At 50.9% G+C, this 19,926-nt stretch overlaps 1 protein-coding gene across 1 annotated transcript; it reads right to left on the bottom strand.

Moving 5' to 3' along the window:
- Window positions 1–18: 18 nt before the first annotated feature.
- On the bottom strand, window positions 19–11,670 carry PKLR (pyruvate kinase L/R). Its single transcript, XM_032154311.2, has 12 exons — window positions 11,571–11,670; window positions 11,156–11,245; window positions 10,373–10,555; window positions 5,712–5,803; window positions 5,484–5,615; window positions 5,163–5,349; window positions 4,529–4,799; window positions 4,282–4,432; window positions 3,536–3,688; window positions 3,275–3,441; window positions 1,856–2,037; window positions 19–584 (listed from the first exon to the last, which is right to left on the bottom strand). The coding sequence occupies exons 1-12, from the start codon at window positions 11,668–11,670 to the stop codon at window positions 478–480; spliced, it is 1,815 nt and encodes a 604-aa protein (XP_032010202.1). The 3' UTR covers window positions 19–477.
- Between the last annotated feature and the right edge of the window lie 8,256 nt (window positions 11,671–19,926).

The raw sequence follows: 19,926 nt of genomic DNA, 5'->3' as shown, positions 1-19,926 counted from the left end.
GTCACCATGAAGGGGTAGCCTTCCCTGGCACGAGATGCCCAGATTATCATGAGGGCCACATATGAGAATGGGAGACTGTGGACAAGATTGCCCTGTCTCCCCTCTCCCCCATCCCAAGGGATGGGATGCCTGGGGTTATGGAATTAACCAGCCAAACCGGGATTAAAGACTCAAGGCATCTTAGGGCCTGCTGAGCAGATTGGATGCAGGGAATGTACAATTGGTGCTGTTGGGTGGCCAGTGCATAATTGGACACAGACTTTCAGGACCAATGTGAACTGGAGACGGGGAAGGGGCAACCTCGAATGGGGCTAGATGACAGATATAGTCTCAGGCCTCAGGTAGGAATAGAGGGTCAGGAATAGAGAAGAGAGGACTTAAAGGTAGGGTTTTGGAGGGGTGTGGGCTGGAGAACGTAGACTGGAGAGGAAGGAATGGGGTACAGGGATAGGCTGGGTCAGAGGAGGGAGGGGCGTCTCAGGATATGCTCAGCACCCGCATGATGTTGGTGTAGCCGGAGCCAGGTCGCCAGCCTGTCACCACAATCACCAGGTCTCCAACACGGAGGAAGCCACGGAGCTTTCCTGGGGGAGGAAAAGAAAACAAATCATCGGACAGGTGTGGTGGCTCACACCTGTAATCCCACACTTTGGGAAGCCGAGGCAGGCGGATCACCTGAGGTCTGGAGTTTGAGACCAGCCTGGCCAACATGGTGAAACTTTGTCTCTACTAAAAATACAAAAATTAGCTGGGTGTGGTGGCACATGCCTGTAATCCCAGCTACCCAGGAGGCTGAGGCAGGAGAATCACTTGAACTCAGGAGGTAGAGGTTGCAGTGAGCAGAGATCACGCCACTGCATTCCAGCCTGGGTGACAGAGCAAGACTCCATCTCAATGATAATAATAATAATAATAATAATAATAAAAGAAAATTAGTCTTGAGGCCGGGGGTGGTTGTAATCCAGATTTGGAGGCCGAGGGGGGGATCAGAGGTCAGAGATCGAGACCAGGTGAAACCCTCTCTAAAAAACAAAAAATTAGCGGGGTGGTGGGGGGCCTGTAGTCCCAGTATCGGAGAGGAGCAGAGAATGGGTGAACCGGAGGCAGAGTTGCAGTGAGCCGTGGCCATGATCCAGCCTGGGGACAGGAGATCCGTCTCAATTAGTCATTGAGGGACCAGGCCAGCCCTGTAACAATAACCAGCCACCACCTTTTACCACATCAAGGCCACCCTGTAGGGAATGAGGCAGTGAAGTATGTCCCACGGGTGGCACACAGGGAATGTGACCACTGCAGTATATTAAAGGTGTAAGAGATGCCGGCACAGTGGCTGACGCCTGTAATCCTAGCACTTTGGGAGTCCGAGGCGGGCGGATCACGAGGTCAAGACATTGAGACCATCCTGGCCAACATGGTGAAACACCATCTCTACTAAAAATACAAAAATTATCCAGGCGTGGTGGCGCACGCCCGTAGTCCCAGCTACTTGGGAGGCTGAGGCAGGAGAATCACTTGAACCCGGGAGGCAGAGGTTGCAGTGAGCCGAGATCGCGCCATTGCACTCCAGCCTGGCAACAGAGCGAGACTCTCTATCAAAAAAAAAAAAAGGTGAAGGAGTATCCTTGGGCTAGGACAGAGTGTGTTGCTAAGTAGCACGGCCGTCTGCCTGTGTGGCTATGCTGATGGAAGAGGTATTTGTGATATGCCAGACTGATATCTCAGTCTTAGTGACTCTCACAGGGAAAACCTGGGACCACAGGAGAGAGGCAGGGCCCTTTGAGTGGGTATGGGAAGCTGGGTTGGGGGACTTCTGATACAAATGGTAGGAGTGGCGGGGAAGGTCTAGGTAGCTCACCACTTTCAATGCCAAATTGCACCCGGCGATCTACATCATCTGCCCAGATGGCTTCTGGAGGTTCACGGTAAAGCAAGGGGAAGACTCCTCGGCATAAGTGGACCTGGCGGGCAGCCTGGGCAGAGCGGGTGACAGCAATGACTGCTGCCCGAGGTCGGTACCGAGACAGAAGCTGGGCTGAGCTGGAGGAGGCAGAGAAGGTCAGCCCAGAACAGCGAGAGAGTGGTGAACCAGGAAAGGAGAGTCTGGGTTCTAGTTCCAGGTGTCACTAACAAGCTGTGTGACCCTGGGTAAGTCATCATACTTCTCTGGGCCTTGGTGTTCTCACCTGTAAAATGAGTGTAAGAATGCCTGCCTCCCAGGCCGGGCGCGGTGGCTCATGCCTGTAATCCCAGCACTTTGGGAGGCCGAGATGGGAGAATTATTTGAGCCCAGGAGCTGAAGACCAGCCTAGGCAACATAGTGAGACCCCATCTCTGTATTAAAAAAAAAAAAAAAAAGAATGCCTGCCCTGCTTACCACACAAGGAAGATATGAGATAATACAGATATATCAAATAAGATAATAAGGAGAAATCTCTTTAAGAAATATAAAAGCTGGCCAGGCACAGTGGCTCATGCCTATAATCCCAGCACTTTGGGAGGCCAAGGAGGGTGGATCACCTGAGGTCAGGAGTTTGAGACCAGCCTGGCTAACATGATGAAACCCTGTCTCTACTAAAAATACAAAAAATTAGCCGGGCGTGGTGGCATGCGCCTGTAATCCCAGCTACTCGGAAGGCTGAGGCAGGAGAATCACTTGAACCTGGGAGGTGAAGGTTGTGGTGAGCCGAGATTGCGCCGTTGTACTCCAGCCTGAGCAACAGAGCGAGATGCCATTCTCAAAAGAAAAAAAAAAAGAAGAAAAAAAAACCACACAAGAGTATAAAACCCTTTTGAGAAAGTGCATTATGTGCTTAATTTACTATATAGATATTAAGTACTATCTAGTACTTAATATTGCCTGTTAATCCTCGCAACCCCATGAAGAACAAATCGTTACCTTGTCCTGTTCATGAGGAAAGAGAGCAGGCTAACAGAGCTACAATTCTGAGTAAAGACTTAAACTCAGACCTACTGGACCCTTCTGCAATACCTCAGCATTGGTAGGCTCTGTGGGCCGAATGGACTTGCCTCTGAGCCCCAGGAGCCCAAATGGCCTTGAAGCCAATGTGCCCAGTGATGCCGCTGTCCCCTTCCAGCCCCCAGAAGCTCACTGGCATTCTGTCTCTCCTGGCCTCCAGCTGTCATTGCTGCCTCTCCTCTTGTCTCAGGTGGACACTCTTCACCCCTGGTGACCAGACTAAACCCAGGCCTGGGGCCCATCCCAGCCTACCCCTGACACAAAGCTCCATCTGGACATTCCCAGTATCCCCCTCACCGGCCAGTTGTGGTCAGCACAATGATGGCAGCAGCACAGCACTTGAAGGCAGCCTCCACTGCGCCAATGGCGGTGACCTCAGTGGGATCACGGCTTAGTGGCGCTGCCCGACGTAGCTCCTCAAACAGCTGCCGGTGATACACTGCGGCCTCTGCCTCCCGGGCAATCTGCAGGTGCCAGAATGTTAGGCTGGGAAGGGGCACTGGGATTTGGAAGGGATTTGGTTCCCTGGCCCATTTGCTTTTCATTCTGAGCTCCTACCGCATGCTGCATCTTCACGGCTTCCACAGGGAAGTTGCCCTTGGCAGTCTCCCCTGATAGCATGATGCAGTCAGCCCCATCCAGCACAGCGTTGGCCACATCACTTGTCTCTGCCCTTGTTGGCCGGGGCTTGGTAATCATGCTCTCCAGCATCTGGGGGACAGCATGGATGTCAAAGTTGTAGGAGTCACACTGTGACTGGGGACCCTGCCCAAGCTACTTCTCTGACACCCACACTCTCAGAGTGTCCCAAAATCCAGGGTCACAGTCACAACCCCTGAAAATAGGGGTCAAAGTATATCTAACTTTGTCGTTTGAGGATCAAACACTTATCAGCAAAATGTGCTATAAACCTACAGTGTGGGCTGGGTGCAGTGGCTCACACCTGTAATCCCAGCACTTTGGGAGGCCGAGGCGAGTAGATCACCTGAGGTCAGGAGTTCGAGACCAGTCTGGCCAACATGGTGAAAACCCGTCGCTACTAAAAATACAAAAAGTAGCCTGGCATGGTGGCAGTCACCTGTAATCCCAGCTACCTGGGAGGCTGAGGCAGGAGAATTGCTTGAACTCAAGAGGCAGAGGTTGCAGTGAGCGGAGATTGTGCGCTGCACTCCAGCCTGGATGATGGAGTGAGACTCCATCTCAAAAAACAAAACAAAACAAAGCAAACCCCTACAGTGTGGGTATTCGCCCACAGGTGTCCCTAAAACCCACAGAGTGCCGAACCTCAAGGGCTCACTCCAGACCTGTGTGGCACAGACAACAGGCTTGCCCGCCAAGTTGCAGCGCCCAATCATCATCTTCTGAGCCAGGAAAACCTTCTCTGCTGGGATCTCGATGCCTAGGTCCCCCCGTGCCACCATGATGCCGTCGCTCACCTCCAGGATTTCATCAAACCTGAGAGGTTGGGAGAATCAAGGCAGAGGCAGGCGGGAGAAGAAAGGTGATGGGGAACAGCGACAGGGCGGAAGGGGAACAGAGCCCAAGCCTCACCTCTTCACGCCTTCGTGGTTCTCAATTTTGCTGATGATCTTGATGCCGTGTCCTTCCGGACCCAGAGCAGCCCTGACGGCAGCCACGTCGCTGGCTTTCCGCACAAAGGAGGCAAAGACGATGTCCACGCCATGCTCCACCCCGAAGCGCAGGTCTCGGACGTCCTGCTCGGACAGCCCGGGCAAGTCCACCTGGGCCCCTGGCAAGTTCACGCCCTTCCGGCTGCCCAGGACGCCGCCGTTCTCCACTTGGGTCACCAGTCCCTCTGGGCCTGCGGACATGGAGAGAGCCAGCTGCGGTCAGGGGTGAGGACGGGGCACAGTTACAGCAGAGAGGACGCTGGGGCTTGGACCCCCAAGAGGTCAGGAACCATGTCCTTCTCGTCTCTCCGCCCTTGTTCTGGGCTTCGCCCGGAAGAGGCACAGATGGGCGTCCGTGGAAGAAACGACCCACCCTTAGTCCAGCCCAAACTCAGGGTGAGTGCGGAGTCTACACGCTGGGGACTCCTGGGACGGGCTGGCAAAAACGCGTGGCCAGGGGAAGGTGTGGTCGCTCTGAGGGCTGATGGGGGAGCCAAGGAGAAGGGAATGTGCCCAGTGCACGGATGTGGTCAGGGCGGGAGGCGCGTCCGCACCGATTTTCTGGACCACTAGGGAGATGAGCCCGTCGTCAATGTAGATGTGGCCCCCCACCGGCACGACCCGGACAATATTGGGGTAGTCCACCCACACGGTGTTCGCGTTCCCCCGCGTCCGGAACGCGGGGTCCACAGTCACCAGCACCTGGGAGCCCTTCACCAGCTCCACTTCCGACTCTGGACCCTAGGGACGGAGCCAGAGGAGATGTGAGTTCTGCGCCCCGGAGTCCGGGACCCGCCCCTGCCCACGCCTGGGCCCAGCCCTACGGGCGCCGCCTTTCCGGCCCCGGCCGGGCGAATCCCAGCCCCATTGCTCACCCCCTGCAGGATCCCAGTGCGGATCTCCGGTCCCTTGGTGTCCAGGGCGATGGCCACGGGCCGGTAACTGAGCGGGGAAGCTGCAAAGCTCTCCACCGCCTCCCGGATGTTGGCGATGGACTCAGCGTGGTACTGGGGGAGGGAGCGGAGCGAGGGTTTCAGGGGAAGGTGGCCAGGACCTCGAGGCATCCTCCTGCCCCACCCTCTGCCGGGAGGCCCGTCCCGCACCTCGTGGGAGCCATGGGAGAAGTTGAGTCGCGCAATGTTCATCCCGGCCTTGATCATCTCCTTGAGGCGCTCCACCGAGCGAGATGCCGGCCCTAGAACCAAAGATTCACGTTCAGACAACATTCCCCCAGAAATGAGAGGCAACCAAACCGAACCATTACCACTCTCAGAACGCCCCACGCCACAGGCGTCCTGTTACCTGACCTTTATTCCCTGATGCAACCCCTGCTCACAGATCACAGACTCCCCTTCCCTCTCCAGCCAACATCCATCCCCTTGGGGAGGCAGCACTGTGGAAGTCGGAGGGGAGTGCCCTCTGCCAGGCCTGAGATCTCTGTGTGGGCATGTGATGTATGTAAATGTTGCTTGCCCGGCTACCCCAGGGTATGGGGTGTAGGGCAGGGGCTGGGAGCCAGGTGAGGGCGTTTGGGTGCGGGCTTTTAGACCTAGGAGGCCTCAATGGACTGAGAAGAGCTGAGTTCTATCCCATGCCTGCGCTGCTATGGGGCAGCTGCTAGCTGAGAGCAGGTTGGCTCATTCTCCGGTCCCTATCTGTCTTTCCACTTGTGCACTAGGTCTCCTCCTTCTCACCTGCTCAAGGACATAAATTAAGCCATTCTGTGGTCCTCTGTGACACCTATGTTTTCCTTTTCTTTTTCTTTCTTTCTTTCTTTCTTTCTTTCTTTCTTTCTTTCTTTCTTTCTTTCTTTCTTTCTTTCTTTCTTTCTTTCTTTCTTTCTTTCTTTCTTTCTTTCTTTCTTTTTTTGAGACGGAGGGAGTTTCACTCTTGTTGCCCAGGCTGGAGTGCAGTGGCACCATCTCAGCTCACTGCAACCTCTGCCTCCCCAGTTCAAGCGATTATCCTGCCTCAGCCTCCTGAGTAGCTGGGGATTACAGGCGTGCACCACCATGCCTGGCTAATTTTTTTGTATTTTTAGTAGAGAAGGGGTTTCACCATGCTGGCCAGGCTGGTCTTGAACTCTTGACCTCAGGTGATCCACCTGCCTCGCCCTCCCAAAATGCTGGGATTACAGGTGTGAGTCACCGTGCCCAGCCATGTTTTCCTTTTTTACTGGATCATCCCCATCAGCATGTAAACCTACTGTTATTTCTTTCATCATTAAAAAAAAATTCTCTTAATCCCCTGGTTTCCCCTCAGTCCCAGTTTTTGCTCTCTCTTGCAGCAAAACTCATTGTAAGAGTTATCTGTACTTGCTGCCTCCAGTTCGCCTCCCCTATTCTCCCTTGAACCCACCCCACTCAGGCGTTGGCCTCAATCTCTCCACTGCATCTGTTCTTGTCAAGGTCACCAAGAATCTCTGTGTTGTTGCTCATTGTAATGCTCAATGCTCAGTCCTCCTCTATTGGCCCATCAGCAGCCTGAACATACATCCTTCTTTGACACACTGTCTTCACCTGACCTCCAGGGCAGCACCCTCTCTTGGCTGACTCCTATCTCACTAGCTGCTCTTTCCCAGTCTCCTTTCCTTGTTCCTCCCCTTAACATTAGATACTCTGTTCTTTTCTCTGTCATTTCACCTACACTCCTTTGGTGATCTCAACTAGTCTCATGGCTTGAGATGCCGTCTATATGTAGCCAACTCCCAAATATCTCTCCAATCCAGACTTCTCTCCCAAACCCAGAGTTGTGTACCTGACTGCCCCCTCTATCACATTTGGATGGCTAATATGCATCTCAGACTCAACATGTCCCAAGCAAATGTCTGCTCTCACCTCAGCCCCTTCCACCACAGTCTTTCCTGCTCAGTGGCTAATGCATCGTTCCAGTTCCTCATGGCAAAAACCTCAGAGTCACCTGCCACCTTTGATTCCTTTCTTTCTCACCCTAACTCCTTACCCCATATCCAATCAATTAGCAAATCCTGTCAGCTCTACCTGCAAAATACATTCAGAATCTGATCACTTCTCACCACCTCACTGCCGCCAACTGGTCTGAGCCAGAAATACTGCAGGGGCACCCTTCCCCCCACCCCCCATCTATTTTCAGTACAGCAGCAGGGGAGGGGAGGTTGTATTAAAACATAAATAAGAGCTTGTCATTCCCCTGCTCAAAACCCTGCAGCAGTTTCTCATTTCACTCGGAGGAAAACGCAACTCAAATTCTAAAAATGGCCTACAAAGCCCCACCTGATCTTCCTGTCCGCACACAGTCTCTTCATGTCTGCCGCCCTTCCCCCTTGATGGTTTCTAGCTCTTCTAACCTCCTTGACTTAGGCCTTAGCACTGACTGATCCTTCTTCCTGGAATTCTCTTCCCCCAGATCTCTGCATGGCTAATTCTCTCATCTCCTTCAAGTCTTCCCTTAGGTCTCATTTTCTCAATAATGGGTACCTGACCTCTCTATTTAGGGCTGCAACCTGTCTTCACCCTTGTACCCCAATGCCCTTACCATACTTGATTTCTTTCCCCATAGCACTTAAAACTTTCACTTTTTCTTTCTTTTCTTTTTTTTTTTCTTTTTTTTTCTTTTTTAGATGGAATCTCGCTCTGTCACCAGGCTGGAGGACAGTGGTGCGATCTCTGCTCCCTGACTTCAAGTTCAAGTGATTCTCCTGCCTCAGCCTTCCAAGCAGCTGGGACTACAGGCATGTGCCACCACGCCCAGCTAAGTTTTATATTTTTAGTAGAGATGGGGTTTCACCATGTTGGCCAGGATGGTCTCGATCTCTTGACCTCGTGATCGCTCTGCCTCGGCCTCCCAAAGTGCTGGGATTACAGGCATGAAACACCGTAACTGGCCTTTTTTTTTTGAGATGGAGTTTCGCTCTTATTGCCCAGGCTGGAGTGCAATGGCACGATCTCAGCTCACTGCAACCTCTGCCTCCCAGGTTCAAGCAATTCTCCTGCCTCAGCCACCCAAATAGCTGGGATTACAAGCATGCACCACCACACCCGGCTAATTTTTTGTATTTTTAGTACAGATGGGGTTTTTCCATGTTGAGGCTGGTCTCGAACTCCTGACCTCAGGTAATCCCCCCGCCTCGGCCTCCCAAAGTGCTGGGATTACAGGCGGGAGCCACCGCGCCCAGCTTTTTTTTTTTTTTTTTTTTTTTAAAAGACAGAGTTTCGCTCTTGTTGCCCAAACTGGAGTGCAATGGTGTGATCTTGGCTCACTGCAATCTCTGTCTCCCAGGTTCAAGCGATTCCCCTGCCTCAGCCTCCCGTGTAGCTGGGATTACAGGCACATGCCACCATGCCTGGCTAATTTTTTGTACTTTTAGTAGAAAAAGAGTTTCACCATGTTAGCCAGGCTGGTCTCAGACCCCTGACCTCAGGTGATCCACCTGCCTCAGCCTCCCAAAGTGCTGGGATTATAGGCGTGAGCCACTGCGCCCGGCCAACTTACTCTTTCTTTTCTTTTCTTTCTTTCTTTCTTTCTTTCTTTCTTTCTTTCTTTCTTTCTTTCTTTCTTTCTTTCTTCTTTCTTTCTTTCTTTCTTTCTTTCTTTCTTTCTTTCTTTCTTTCTCTTTCTTTCTTTCTTCTTTCTTTCTTTCTTCCTTTCTTCTTCCTTCCTTTCTTTCTTTTCTTTCTTTCTTTCTTTTTCTTTCTTTCTTCTTTCTTTCTTGCCTGCTTTCCTTCCTTCCTTCCTTCCTTCCTTCCTTCCTTCCTTCCTTCCTTCCTCCTTCCTTCCTTCCTTCCTTTCTTTCTTTCTCTTTCTTTCTTTCTTTCTTTTTCTTTCTTTCTTTCTTCTTTCTTTCTTTCTCTTTCCCTTTCTCTCTTTCTTTCTCTTTCTCTCTTTCTTTCTCTTTCTCTCTTTCTTTCTCTTTCTCTCTTTGTTTCTTGGGTCTCATCTGTCACCTAGGCTGGAGTACAGTGGCTCAATCATGACTCACTCCAGCCTTGACCTCCTGGGCTTAAGTGATCCTCCTGCCTCAGCCTCTTGAGTAGCTGGGACTACAGGCATGCACCACCACACTCAACTAATTTTTGTATTTTTTGTAGAGATGGGTTTTGCCATTTGCCCAGACTGGTCTCAAACTCCTGGACTCAAGCATCTGCCAACCTTGGCCTCCTAAAGTGCTGGGATTACAGGCATGAGCCACTGAGCCTAGCTCACTTTTTTTTTGAGATGGAGTTTTTCTCTTGTTGCCCAGGCTGGAATGCAATGGTGCGATCTCGGCTCACTACATCCTCCGCCTCCTGGGTTCAAGCGATTCTCCTGCCTCAGCCTCCTGAGTAGCTGGGATTGCAGGCATGCACCACCATGCCTGGCTAATTTTGTATTTTTAGTAGAGATGGGGTTTCTCCATGTTGGCCAGGCTAGTCTCGAACTCCTGACCTCAGGTGATCTTCCCACCTTGGCCTCCCAAAATGCTGCGATTACAGGCATGAGCCACCACGCCCGGCCTCACTTTCTAACGGAATAAATAATTTACTTATTTTAAATAATTTATAGTTCTTACTATTTATTGTCACACTCAGCTAGACTGTCAGCTCCCCAAGGGTAGGGATTTTTGTCTGTTTTTTTCACTGATCTACTCCCAGGGCCCAAAATCTTGTCTACTATATGCTCAACAAATTTTTGTTGAATGAATTACTGTGTCAAACATGGAGAAGTCTCAAAGGAGACAAAAGATGAAGAAGCACCTCAAGAAACACCAATAGGCCCTGTGAGGCTGCAGGGGGATGAGAGTGTTTACCGATGGTGGCAATGATGCTGGTACTGCGAGCAGCCACGGGCTCCGAGTCGATGTCCAGTAGGCAGAGGTGTTCCAGGAAGGTGTCTGCCATAGCAGCTGGCAGCTGCTGCTGCTGGAAGAAGGCAGTGCCCAGCTCCTGGGTCAGTTGGGCCACACTGGCCCGCCGCAGATACCCTGCTGGCCCTGTGGTAGAAGGGGGCTCAGGGACTGCATGTCACCTGCCCTTCCTCCCCATGCCTTCGTCTCTCAGCATACCCTCTATTCCTTCCCTTCTTATGAGCTGGGCATCATGCATATATTATCTTATTACGTCACAAGGATCCTATAAAGCAGGTACTGTTAAATGTTCTATAATTATCCAATTTTATGGATAAAGAAACAGAGGCTGAGAAAGATGAAATAAATGGTCCAATATCATACAGCTTCTAAGTATGGATCAGCTAGGATTCAAATCTAGGTCTGATTAACTCTAGCCCAAGTTCTTGACCACTCAGTTATACTGACCCCACACAACCCAGGACCCCCCAACCTGCAGCTACTGATGCCCCTCAACCCCACCACCCCTTGATATCTAGTCCCCAGCAGCCTCACCCTATGCAGACCCAGAATCACCCAGTTCCTGCTCCGAAGGTCTCTGTTTTCTCCCTTCCAACCCCTGGCTACTGGCTGGCTTCCCCACCCCATCCTCTGAGTCTCCCCAGGCTTCTCAAAGCTGCTACAGACACAGAGGTCCCTGTAGCTTGACCCAGCCCAGTTCAGAGGCGCCCCCCATTCCAGCCGCACCTTCCATGCCACTGCACACCTCTCTGGGTCTCCCTCTCTGTGGGTCTGCTCCACACTGTTGGGTTGTCAGAGGCATGAGGCCCAGCTGGGCTGGGGATCAGTTCTGCAGACTGGTTAAAATGTCACCAGTGTCTCCTGTTCCACTGGAAGCCCTGTATGCCAGGGGCCAGAGTCCAGGAACCACGGGAGTGCCCTGTGGCTTACAGGCTGCAGCTCCAGCCTGCTTATAGGGCCTGGAAAAGACCCAGGCCAGGGTCCATAATTTAACACACAGGAGGCTCTGAAGAACGTATGTTCCTCTCCAAAACCCACCTAGCCGGTGGCTGATGTGGATCATTTATACCCTCCACCCTGGCTCCTAGTTTCCACCCTCATTTTCCTCCTATGTTCCATGGCTTCTGTCTCCCCTTCTTACCTCCTGGAGCCCCAATCAGGATGGACTTTGCTAAGTCTCTTTGGGACTTAGAGACCCATGACGAAAGCTGCAGGGATGATATGTTCTCCTGGATCGACATGCTTTCAGTGTGGCCTGGGGCTGTGGGACCATGGAATGAGAGGGAGAGGATGACAAAACTGCTGGTCTTATCTAAGGGAGACAGAGAAGAGAAAAGGGGCACACCCAGTAGGCCACCCTGTCCCTACAGAGTCCCTCCCCCAGAACTGCCTGCTCTCTGCCCTCATCTCCTGGCATTTCCTCTCATCCATTTTTCCTGATAAATTTTCAATCCATTCACACTATCTGGTCATCCACGTGAATAGATATTTTTCGTTTTTGGCCAGTCATATGGCCCCACTTTCTTTGTACTTTACTGAAGTTAACCCTAGTGAATCCAGGGAGCAGGGGCTGTAGTATGGGGCTGGAGCCTGAAGAAAGGCAAAAGGGATCACTGTGATCGTGTGGTGGAGGGAGGGTCACCCAGTTCTGACCACTTTTTTTCTCTGTCTCAACCAAGAAATGCAGAGTGCCTTCACCACTCTGTAACCTGGCCAGCTGCATGTTTTTGCCTACAGGTTTGAACCCAAGATGGTACCTTGAACATTCTCAGACACTGATAAACTTGATTAGGTTGTTGCTGGAAACACTGAAAGATCGACTGCTTTGCTAAACTTATAGACTCTTACCCCCAGGGAAATTTTCTTTCCTCCCTTCCTTCCTCCCTCCCTCCCTCCCTTCCTTCCTTATTTCTTTTTTTTTTTTTTGACAGAGTCTTACTCTGTCACCCAGGCTGGAGTGCAGTGGCACAATCTCAGTTCACTGCAACCTCTGCGATCCTCCTGCCTCAGCCTCCTGAGTAGCTGGGATTACAGACGTGCACCACCATGCCCAGCTAATTTTTTTTCTTTTTTCTTTTCTTTTTTTTTTGAGACTGAGTCTGACTCTGTTGCCCATGTTGGAGTGCAGTGGCATGATCTCGGCTCACTGCAACCTCTGCCTCCTGGGTTCAAGCGATTATCCTGTCTCAGCCTCCTGAGTAGCTGGGATTACAGGCATGTACCACCACGCCTGGCTAATTTTTGTATTTTTAGTAGAGACGGGGTTTCAGCATGTTGGTCAGGCTGGTCTCAAACTCCTGACCTCAGGTGATCCACCCGCCTCAGCCTCCGAAAGTGCTGGGATTACAGGTGTGAGCCACTGTGCCTGGCCTAATTTTTGTATTTTTAGTAAAGACGGGGTTTCACCATGTTGTCCAGGCTGGTCTCCAACTCCTGGCCTCAAGTATCCACCAGCCTTGGCCTCTCAAACTGCTGGGATTACAGGTGTGAGCCACCATGCCCAGCCTTTTTCTTTCTTTTTCTTTTTTTTTTTTGAGACGGAGTCTCTCTGTCGCCCAGGCTGGAGTGCAGTGGTGCAATCTCGGCTCACTGCAAGCTCCGCCTCCCGGGTTCACACCATTCTCCTGCCTCAGCCTCCCGAGTAGTTGGGACTACAGGCGCCCGCCACTGCGCCCAGCTAATTTTTTTTGTGTGTGTGTATTTTTAGTAGAGACGGGGTTTCACTGTGGTCTCGATCTCCTGACCTCGTGATCCACCCGCCTCGGCCTCCCAAAGTGCTGGGATTACAGGCGTCAGCCACCGTGCCCGGCCTCTTTCTTTTTTTTTTTAAAGGGTCTCACTCTGTCACCCTGGCTGGAGTGCACTGGTGTGATCATGGCTCACTGTAGCCTTGACTTCCTGGCCTCCAACGATCCTCCCACCTCAGCCTCCCAAGTAGCCGGTACTACAGGTGTGCACCACCATGCCTGGCTACTTTTTAAATTTTTATTTATTGAAAATATTTTTTTCCTTTCTTTCCACAGGTGCTGACTTTTTATTTTTGTAGAGACTGGTGTCACTCTGTTGCCCAGGTTGGTCTTGAACGCCTATGCTCAAGTGGTCCTCCTGCCTTGGTCTCCCAAAGTGCCAGGATTACAAGCCTGAGCCATTAGTACTGGCCTCAAATTTCTTAAACACTCCTATAAACACCACACCCCGAACCCCTCCTTGAGAACATACCTGGGTAGAACACCGTTTGTCCCATTGTCCACAGCAAGGATGTGCAGCAGCTGTTCTGTAGGTAAGTTCCCCTAATATATGCTTTGGACTGATTGCCCTGGCATTTAGTGCATCATTCACTGGAATCCCAACCAGCCCCATCTTGGGATGGTTTGGGGCATCCTTTGTGAGTGCTGCCCTGATGCCACTTTTGGCGTGACACTAGCTGTGGATTCAGTTGATACTAACTGGTGGGATTCTCTGGAAGGGGTTTGATAGCATCATCATCATCATAGCATTCATTAGTTACCATTTGCCCATTCCCCACTGTCCAATCTTTATCGAGCACCTACTCTGTATCAGGCCCTAAGGACACAGTGGTGAGCAAAACAGATAGGGCCTTTGCCCTCTGTGAGATTTACAGTATAGTGGGGAGACAGACTATCAACAAGTATCAGAGAAATAAATATGTAACAACAAACCTTGCAAATACTACTAAGTAGTGGATCAGGGTGCTGGAACACAGAAGCCAGTGGGAGAAGAGAGAGGGTGTATTTTATTTATTTATTTATTTTTGGAAGTGGAGTTTCACTCTTGTCACCTAGGCTGGAGTGCAGTGGCACGATCTCAGCTCACTGCCACCTCTGCCTCCTGGGTTCAAGCGATTCTCATGCCTCAGCTTCCCGAGTAGCTGGGATTACAGGTGCACACCACCATGCCTGACCTAGAGGATATATTTTAGACAAGATGAGATGGTTGAGGAAGGCCTCTATGAAGTGATTATTTTTGAAGCTGAAATTTGAAGGATGAGAAGGAACCAGTGGAGGCAAATGGAGGAAGGGGTTTTCCATGGCGTGGGGGGGTGGGGGGCGGGAACAGAAATAATATATGCCAAGGCTCTGAGGAAGAAAAAGCTTGGTGCCAAGGAGATAAAGAGCTGCAATGAGGCTGCGTGCCTGGAGTGCAGGGTCATGGTCCATAGTGAAGGTAGGGGACCTAAGCAGGATCTTGTAATGTGTTGGGTTTACCCAGGGGAGGGACATGATCCAACTGATGGTTTAGGTCCCTCCCGCTGCTGGGTAAAAAAATAGATGGTAGCCGGGCGCGGTGGCTCACGCCTGTAATCCCAGCACTTTGGGAGGCCAAAGCAGGCGGATCACCTGAGGTCAGGAGTTTGAGACTAGCCTGGCTAACGTGGTGAAACTTCGTCTCTACTAAAAACACAAAAAATTAGCCAGGTGTGGTGGCACACACCTGTAATCCCAACTACTTGGGAGGCTGAGGCAGGAGAATCACTTGAATCCGGGAGGCGGAGGTTGCAGTGAGCCGACAGCACGCCATTGCACTCCAGCCTGGGCAACAAGAGCAAAACTGCGTCTCAAAAAAAAAAAGAAAAAAAAAAAAGTAGGTACAGGCAGAACTACTGCGGGCTTAGGAAGAATCGAGGTGGTAGGTGATGGACTAGCATGTTGGCAGTGAAGATGAAGAGAGGGGGACGGCTTGGAGGTGCATTCTAAAGAGCCAGCAGAGTGGAACAGCAAAACAGCCGTGGAGAGGGCGGCTTCTAGCGTCGAGGAGTCTGGTTTGAGCACTTGGGTAGATGGTAGTGCCACTAACTGAGACTACGGAAGAAATAGGTTTGAAGTAGGGGGAAATTCAAGCTTTCTGTTTTGACAGGCTACATTTGAGAAGCCAGTTAATCATTAAAATCCGTAGTCAGACAGTTGGAGCTGTTCATCGAGCACACTTCCTGTGTGCTGGAACAGCGTTCATGCCTCATGGACACCATCTCCTTTTATCATTGTGACAACCTAGAAAGAAGGTAGGATCAACAGGCTGTTTTACAGATGAGGGAACTGGGCCGTAGCAAGGTGTGTTCCTTCTCCACTCTGCTGTGGGGCCAGGAGGCTGAAGGCTTTGCACAGTGGCATCTGTAGAGTTTGGAGAGTGGCACCCATAGGAGATAAGATGGAGAGGGTGAGGTTGAGCATTTACCTCCCCAGTTGCCATTCTAGGGACCATTCTCTCCCTATCCTTTGGACCCTCACAGGGGTAACAAAGCCCACTGTTATTAGATCTGGGGTAATGCACTATCCCTTGTGGTTTACCAACACCCTGCCCATTCCTTCGTATAAACACCTTCAAATGAAACACCTTCAAATTATCCAATTTAAGAGAATTCTTTATTTCCTGAAGAAACCCTACCCAAGACTTTTGTCTGATGCTAAAAGTCTTGTCAGGAGTGGAGCTGGGATTCAGGCCCAGAGAGTGGAGCTCCAGAGCCTGAGCTATAACCACTAAGTTCCATGCCTGCCCGTTGGGACCGTTTCAGTGGATGGGAAGGGGAGAATTCTCTGACTCTGGAGTTGGAAAAGAAAGAGAGAGATAGTAGAGAGGACTTTTTGGGGGAAATGAGCATGGGGCCTCATCTCTCTGTATATAGAAGACAGAAAAAATAAAGAGGGACAAAATTTGTAGCCAGAGAGAATGTGGCAGACTTCAGGGACTGGGGATTCAGGCCTTGTGCTTGTGGTGTTGGCAGAGACATGGGACTTTAAGGATGGTCTGGCATTACTTTGTTTTTGATACAGGGCCTTCCTCTGTAGCCCAGGCTGGAATGCAGTATCATGATCTCTGCTCACTGCAGCCTCGATCTCCTGGGCTCAGGTGATCCTCCCACCTCAAAGTCCCAAGTAGTTGGGACTACAGGCACGCACCACAATGCCCAGCTAATTTTTTTTTTTTTTTTATTTTCTGTAGAGATGGAGTTTCACCATGTTGTCCAGGCTGGTGCAGAACTCCTGGGCTCAAGTGATCTACCCACCTTCACCTCCCAAAGTACTGGGATTACAGGCATGAGCCACCAAGCCCAACTGTGGTCTGGCAATATTGAACTGACTCCAGAACCAGTTGGGAGGATAGGAATCCCAGATATCCCAGTCCCAAGGGATTAGCAGGAGGTGGGGGGCAGTTCTCCAAAGCAGCCCATGTCCTGTCCAGCTAAGGGACAGACACTTTGACCTGAAATCAGGCCAGTTTCCTCAGCAGTCTGGCTGACCCTGGGTCCACAAGTGACCACATGAAGCATGGTCTGCACTTTGTCACAGGATCATCCCTGAGCAAGAGGCCTGTGGGTGAGAAACAGAGAAGCCCAGCATCCAAACACAACACTCAGCTTTGTCAGTTGAGAGCCCTCCCTCCTGCCACAAACACACGTGCTCCAACAGCCACACTATATATGCACAGACACAAACACAAGTGGCTTTTCATTCCACAGGCATGGACTGAGCCCCTATATGGGCCCTGCCCCGACACATGCCAGACTGGAGGAGGTGAGGCCACTAGGCCCAGGTCTCTGCTCAGTGTGGGGATGGAGACAGCAGCGATGCCAGTCAGGTTTAATAAAGGAAGTCGGGGGACGCTGACAGAACTGTGCTCAGCACACAGAGGGACACCAGGAGAGACAGAGCATTGTGAGTGAGGGCAGGAGGTCAGGGCAGCTTCACAGATGAGGTGCCCCCTGGTCAGACACATACACACACGTAAACATACGCAAAGCTCCCCACCATTACACACACACACACACGCAAAATACGTACTCCACTCTAACACTCACACGATATCCACACTTACACACGCAGACTCATGTGTCCGGAATTGGTGGGTTCCTGGTCTCACTGACTTCAAGAATGAAGCCGCGGACCCTCGCGGTGAGTGGTACAGTTCTTAAAGGTGGCGTGTCTGGAGTTTGTTCCTTCTGATGTTCAGATGTGTTCGGATTTTTTTCCTTCTGGTGGGTTCGTGGTCTCGCTGGCTCATAAGTGAAGCTGCAGACCTTCGCGGTGAGTGTTACAGCTGTTAAGGCCGCGCATCTGGAGTTGTTCATTTCTCCTGGTTCGTTCCTCCCAGAGCGATATCGGTTCACCACAACCTCCGCCTCCCAGGTTCAAGCGATTCTCCTGCCTCAGCTTCTCGAGTAGCTGGCACTACAGGTGTGCGCTACCATGCTGGGCTAATTTTGGATTTTTTTAGTAGAGACGGAGTTTCACTATGTTGGCCAGGCTGGTCTTGAACTCCTGACCTCGTTATCTGCCCACCTTGGCCTCCCAAAAGACTGGGATTACAGGCGTGAGCCACTGCACCCAGCTGTGTTTTGTCCAATTCTTTATTCAAGATGCCAAGAACCTGGACACCCTCCACCGGTGACAGTACCTTATGTACACGGAATCATACAGTATCTGTCCTTTTGAGTCTGGCTTATTTCACTTAGCATAATTGTCAGAGGTGCGTGAACCAGAGCAACTCCATCTTGAATAGGGACTGGGTAAAATAAGGCTGAGACCTACTGGGCTGCATTTCCAGTTGGTTTAGGCATTCTAAGTCACACGATGAGATAGGAGATTGGCTCAAGATACAGGCCATAAAGACCTTGCTGATAAAACAGATTGCAGTAAAGAAACTGGCCAAAACCTACCAAAACCAAGATGGCAACTAGAGTGACCTCTGGTGGTCTTCAACGCTATACTCCTAACACATGCTGTGTCGACATCAGGAAGTTACTCTATATGGTCTACAAAGCAGAGGCATGAATAATCCACCCCTTGTTTAGCTTATAATCGATAAATAACTGCCCGGGCCCGGTGGTTCACACTTGCAATCCCAGCACTTTCAGAGGTTGAGGTGGCTGGATCACCTGAGGTCAGGAGTTCGAGACCAGGCTGGCCAACCTGGAGAAACCCCCTCTCTACTAAAAACACAAAAATTAGCTGGGCGTGGTGGCAGGCACCTGTAATCCAGGAGAATCGCTTGAACCCGGGAAGCGGAGGTTGCAGCCTCCAAGGGGTTTGGCCATGTTGACCAGGCTGGTCTCAGATTCCTGACCTCAGGTGATCTGCCCAGCTCGGCCTCCCAAAGTGCTGGAATTACAGGTGTTGTAGCAGGACGAGTCGCAGACGAGACTCCTCAGACACCAGATTAAAGAAGGAAGAGGTTTTTTATTCGGCGGGGAGCGTCGGCAGACTCGCGTCTTAAGAGCCGAGCTCCCCGAAAAAGAAATTCCTAGCCCATTTAAGGGCTTAAAACTCTAAGGGGTCTTCGTGAAAGAGTCATAATAGATCAAGTAAGCGTGAGGAATGTGACTGGGGGCTACATACATCAGCTAACAGAACAAAAAGTTTTACAGTGCTTTCTCATACAATGTCTGGAATTTACAGATAACACCAGTAGTTTTGGTCAGGGGTTAATATTATTATTATTTTAACCACGAGGGCCAGGTGGTGGCGCCAAGGTCGTCTAGCTGTTTATCTTACTTCTGTTTCTTTCCAACTTTTTGCTTTCTCCGTTTTCTCCTGTCTTATAAACTAGGGAAAAGGGGAGGTTGGGGAGAAACTGGGAAGGACAATAGGAGAAGTGGTGGTCTCATACCATAGTGTGAGACTCATCTTTTTTTTCTTTTTTTTTTGAGACGGAGTCTTGCTCTGTCTTCCCAGGTAGAGTGCAGCCAGCTAGAGTGCAGTGGTGCGCTGGATCTCAGCTCACTGCAACCTCTGCCTTCCGGGTTCAAGCGATTCTCCTGCCTCAGCCTCCCGAGTAGTTGGGATTACAGGCGCCCGCCACGGCGCCCGGCTTTTTTTTTTTTTTTTTGAGACGGAGTCTTACTCTGTTGTCCAGGCTGGAGTGCAGTGGTGCGATCTCAGCTCCCTACAACCTCCGCCCTTGGCCTCCTGGGTTCGGGTTGAAGCGATTCTCCTGCCTCAGCCATCCTGAGTAGCTGGGATTACAGGCGCGCGCCACCACTTCCGACTAATTTTTTTTTTTTTGTATTTTTAGTAGAGACGGGGGTTTCACCACATTGGTCAGGCTGGTCTCGAACTTGTGACCTCATGATCCACCCGCCTCAGCCTCCCAAAGTGCTGGGATTACAGGCGTGAGCCACCGTGCCCGGCCCAAGGCTCATCTTTCTTAAGCCCTTAAAGCACTTTACACACATTACCTCATGGTATTACCACCCTCATTCAACAGAGGAGGAAAGCTAGTTTCAACCAAGTTCACTGAGGATCAGAGATGTTAAATTATTTGCTTGAAGTTAGAGAACTAATAAGTGAGAAAGCTAGTCCTACTGCGTTTTACTAACGTGCAAATCAGCTGCCCAGGAAGATAATGAAAACTGAAGTTGAGTAAGAGAGGCAGCCAAAGCCACAGCGCGGACGTTCCCAGCCTGGCTCGCTTCCGGCACTGATGCCTCCAGCCGCGACCTCTAGACTTCAGCCCTTCCATTGGTCGTCCGTCACAGTGCCACA

This window comes from Hylobates moloch, unplaced genomic scaffold, assembly GCF_009828535.3.
Source record: "Hylobates moloch isolate HMO894 unplaced genomic scaffold, HMol_V3 SCAFFOLD_5, whole genome shotgun sequence".
NCBI classification, from domain to species: domain Eukaryota; kingdom Metazoa; phylum Chordata; class Mammalia; order Primates; family Hylobatidae; genus Hylobates; species Hylobates moloch.
The sequence above is the reverse complement of the archived record's forward strand: the minus strand, read 5'-3'. Positions and strand labels throughout refer to the sequence as shown.